We start from the raw sequence: 5000 nt of genomic DNA, 5'->3' as shown, positions 1-5000 counted from the left end.
CTTGTACGTGTTTCTTTCTCTTTGCATAGACACAGACACACACGATCTTAACATTATCTAGTCTCACCAGTCACACAAAACACTGAGGCACGATTCAAACACAGCTCGAAATAATAAAGTAATAAAAGATTCACTATTAAACTTGACAGCAATTGAATAGGAGGAGGAGGAGGAGGAGGAGGAGGAGGAGGAGGAGGAGGAGGAGGAGGAGGAGGAGGAGGAGGAATACAAAGGCAGAAAACGGAGACAATGAAATAGGAAGAGAGTATTTAAACAGTAATAGGAGGAAGACTAGTACACAAAAGGGTAAAATAAGAAGAAATAGAGAAGAAGGAAGGGAGAAAAAAGGAGGAAGAGGAAAAGAAAGGGGAGAATGATTGAATGAATGTTCTTCCTTTCTTCCTTCCTTCCTTCCTTCCTCTCCTCCTGGTCTTCCTACCTCCTCCTCCTCCTCCTCCTCCTCCTCCTCCTCCTCCTCCTCCTCCTCCTCATCTTTCCACAGTTACTTTAGTGTGGAAATAAATGAATGAATGAATAAATGAATTAATGAGTGACTGCCCGGCTGACTGACTGACAGAATGACTACCCGATTGACTGACTGCACGGCTGACTGACTGACTGAATTAATGAATAACTACCCGATTGACTGACTGAATGACTACCCGGCTAACTGACTGAATGAATGAATGAAAGACGGCCCAAATGAAAGGGCTGGACACACCTCTGCTTACAATTCAGCTCGGTCACGTACACCACAACGCAGGAATACCGAATAATAGTAGCTCAGTTTGACCTCACCTCCACCAAACACAACTTTATTAACGTGGCTCTACCTGAACTGACATGACTTCACCTAAATAATCTATCCTGATGTAAAGCACCATAAACTAACCTGACTTGGCATGGAAAACCTAACCTAACCTAACCTAACCTGACGACCTGGCCTGGAAACTTAACTTAACCTAACCAAACCTGACCTAACCTTAACCTAACCTAACCTGACTTGGCCTAGAAACTTAACGTAACCTAACCTAACATGACCTGATCTGACCTAACGTAACCTAACCCAACACTAACTAAAAGCCAACCAAATCATCAAGAATCTCACAGAACAAACCGAAGGAAATAATGATAAAAACAATAATGTAACAGAAGCAACACTAACTTTACCTCTTCAATATTGAGACGCACCAGTATAATATTTGCCTGCCTAGCTAGATACCCTCGCCACACCATCTTATATCGCCTATTTCTCCGCCGCCCACGCCCTTTACCTCTTCAATACCGAGACGCACCTCTACCTTGATTTTTTTGTGGTAGAATTAGACTTTATTTGCATTAGGAAGAGTCTATGGAGGTCAGAAGATTAATGGCCAGTCTTCACTATTCTAATCTCACATATGTTTCCCAAGCTGTATAAAATCACCAAATAGTCACCAGAATGAATATGAAAACGTGCCCTGGTACTGAAGAGATTAATTAACCCCTTTAGTATCAATCTGGTGACTATTTGGCGATTTTATACAGCTTCAGAAACTTGTGTGGAGATTAAAATAGTGAAGACTCTACCCATTAACCTTCTCACCTCCATAGACTCTTCCTAATGCAAATAAAATCTCGAATCACACACAAAACTCGCGTAAAAAAAAAGGGTCCCGGTGCTGAAGAGCTTAAGGACACAGTAAAGCAATTAAGGAAGAAGGTAAGTAAGTCACCAAGCAAGGGTAAGACAGAGGTGAGGCTCTTCAAACAAAAGACATTGACGTGACCACCGGAATAATAGAACGTAAGGTGTGGGAGGTCAGCGTTCCAGAATAAAGGGAACCGCGTCTGAGGAGGAGGAGGAGGATGAGAAGGAGGAGGAGGAGGAGGATGAGAAGGAGGAGGAGGAGGAGGAGGAGGAGGAGGAGGAGGAGGAGGAGGAGGAGGAGGAGGAGAAGAAGAAGGAGGAGGAGGAGGAGGAACAGAGGAAAAGAGAAAGAATATAAAGAAAAAAAAAGAAGGAGAGAGAGAGAGAGAGAGAGAGAGAGAGAGAGAGAGAGAGAGAGAGAGAGCGAGCGGTAAAGGGACAGGACAATAACAGCACAAGAGGGAGCAATTATAATCAGGAACCATCACAAACACACTCTCTCTCTCTCTCTCTCTCTCTCTCTCTCTCTCTCTCTCTCTCTCTCTCTCTCTCTCTCTCTCCGTTCTTTCCTTCCATTTCTTCTTCCCTTCTTTCGTGTGACGGTGCACGTAAGATAAAGAGTGGAGTTGTTTTGAATTGAGGGTTTAGTAAGAGGGCGACACAGAAGGAACACTGAAGAAGGAACACTGAAGAGGAAGGTGCATTATGTAAAGACACGAAACACTGACCTCGGGTGCTGGTGGCGGCGTCTGCAATTCTCTGGAAGGCGTCGAGGAAGGAAGTAAGAGCCACAAGCATCGCCCTGAAGGAGAGAGAGGGAAAAAATATATTAGTCTTCACGTGAGTATATTATAATGCTTGAATATTTACGTGGTGGTGAGACAGCATAGGGTAAAACAGAAGGTCTTGATTTGTCTAACGTTTCATTGAGGGGGAGTCCATGTGGAAACGTTACCGAAATAGAGATCAATGCTTTCATTCTATCCAGGCTGTTTCGTTTTATATTCGCCTGTATTAAAAAACGTTTTCTTCTCTCACCGCGACTGTTCTCCAAGGCCACAGAGATGACTAGCAGGGTTTTCTAGAGTGTTTCTCCTGTTAATAGAGTAGAAATCTTGTCAATCTGCCTCTAGAAACGTTAAAACACCCTTGTAATCTCGTGTCTAATATCTACAGCACAAATACGTGGAGATGAGACAGCACAATAATACAATTCCAGTGGGCCATTTTTTTTTCTAATATTCATTTTTTTGCCCTTCGTAGTTCTCCATCTTACATAAAAATAGATGAGGCAGAAATTCTCTATTGTCCAACGTTTCTCTCTAAGGAAGCCTCACTGTTAGAGAAAATAAACATCCTCTGCTTCACCACCACGCCCACTCACTACCTAACATTCACGTACTCAATACATACCTACGCATAAATATTTGCATAGGTTGTTCTACGCGTTGTTACAGTTCATTTGCACTCGTGTACATAACTGTACTGGCAGGAAAGGTTATTGCCTGAAAATCTGCAAACAAGTCATGTAATGCACTGTATTCTGAAAACCTCAAACTGAATCAACCATGAATACAAACGAGTAATGAAGAAATGTTCCAAATGTTTCACCCAAATTAAATACCTTTTTTTTTCTTTCTGTGTAGCATATTCATATCCAGAGAGAGAGAGAGAGAGAGAGAGAGAGAGAGAGAGAGAGAGAGAGAGAGAGAGAGAATTAAACCATATCAACTATTTCCGTGTTATGTCAGTTATTTTCTCACTCAAGAGAAAAAGTAAGTTTAATAAAAAGAAAATAAGAGAAAATGCAGCTAATAATCACGTAAAACTCTCTCTCTCTCTCTCTCTCTCTCTCTCTCTCTCTCTCTCTCTCTCTCTCTCTGTGTGTGTGTGTGGTGTGTGTGTGTGTGTGTGTGTGTGTGTGTGTGTGTGTGTGTGTGTGTGTGTGTGTGTGTGTGTGTGTGTGTGTGTGTGTTGTAGAACAGAGGGACAATCACCCCTATTCTCACGCCTGGAATACCTGCTGTAATGAGACGCTTTTTCCCCTTCCTCGCTGCTCATTTGTTTGTCTGTCTCTCGAACTCTTCCATTCCACTCCTCCCTCACCGTTCTTCTTCATTCACTCTTTTATTTGCATTTCCCTAAAGCGAACGATCGAGTACGGACCTCACCATTCTCCCTCTCTCTCTCTCTCTCTCTCTCTCTCTCTCTCTCTCTGTCTCGAGCCTCCTCCATTCTTCCTTCCCCTTCTTCCTTAGTTAGGCATTCTACGCGCTCTTTTCCTCCTTCCCCTCCTTCCACTACGTTCTCTCTCTTCCTCCTTCCCCTCCCTTCCCTTCTTAAGGCGACCTGCTGTTACCTCTTCTCCATTCCCCTTCTTCCTCTTCTTCCTCTACGCTCTCTTTTCTCCTTCCCCTCCCTGCTGCTACCCCTTATCCATTCCCCTCCTTCTCCTCTTTCCTCTCCGCTCTCTCTTCCTCCTTGGGACACACCGGGGCGCCCTCCTGCTCTCATTGGCATGGCGGTGTCGAGGCCGGCAGCTCTGCGTCTTGCCTTCGTTAGTGATCCTCTCCTCTAGGAATATCAAGTGAGTGATACCCCGGCCATCAAATCCCAGCGGCCGGCCCCACTTAGCTCACACCTCGAGGACGCTTTGCCAATACACACACACACACACACACACACACACACACACACACACACACACGGACTGACGCATACACGCGGACAGATACACACACACGGACAGAAACACACACACGGACAGAAACACACATACAGACAGACATATACGGGCAGATACAGACACACACACATACGGACTGACACGCACACAAACGGACAGATACATACAGACAGACACATACGGGTATACACAGACACACACACATACGGACACACAAGGGGGCGAGGGATTGGGAGGGGAAGGATGTACGTATTATGCACTTGTTCTCTGTACACTCAAGGTCTGTCATTTATCCAGGTACTGAACCGGACCGAATTCCTGTGTCTCCTGTGTCTCCTGCGTCTTCTCTCTCTGTCCTGATGTCTCTCCTTCCTTCGTTTCTTTGTTCTTACTTCTTATCTCTCTCTCTCTCTCTCTCTCTCTCTCTCTCTCTCTCTCTCTCTCTCTCTCTCTCTCTCTCTCTCTCCTATTCTTTTATTTACCTTCTTTTCCATTCCCTTCTCTCTTTACCACACTTTATTCTTTCCATTCTCCTTCCTTCCTTCGCTTCCCTTCTCTATCTCTCCGTCTCTCTTAAACATTCCCTTCCTTTCCTTCCCATTTCTTCCCTTGTCCTTCTCTTCTCCATTCCTTCCCTTGTTCTTCTTTTCTCCCATTCCCTTCCTTCCACAGCCGGTCTTCCCC

General features: G+C 44.6%; 1 protein-coding gene across 2 annotated transcripts in view; it reads right to left on the bottom strand.

Annotated features, from left to right (window-relative positions):
* LOC123516952 (protein MTSS 1-like) overlaps nucleotides 1-5000 on the bottom strand; it is a 225762-nt gene that overhangs the window by 174842 nt on the left and 45920 nt on the right. For both annotated transcript variants that reach the window (XM_045276740.1, XM_045276741.1), the window contains exon 3: nucleotides 2359-2432. In XM_045276740.1, coding sequence (XP_045132675.1) covers nucleotides 2359-2432 — 74 coding nt within the window. The remainder of the gene's footprint in view (nucleotides 1-2358; nucleotides 2433-5000) is intronic.

Source organism: Portunus trituberculatus, chromosome 41, assembly GCF_017591435.1.
Source record: "Portunus trituberculatus isolate SZX2019 chromosome 41, ASM1759143v1, whole genome shotgun sequence".
NCBI lineage: Eukaryota > Metazoa > Arthropoda > Malacostraca > Decapoda > Portunidae > Portunus > Portunus trituberculatus.
Note: the sequence above shows the minus strand (reverse complement) of the source record. Positions and strands in the feature narration are given on the sequence as shown.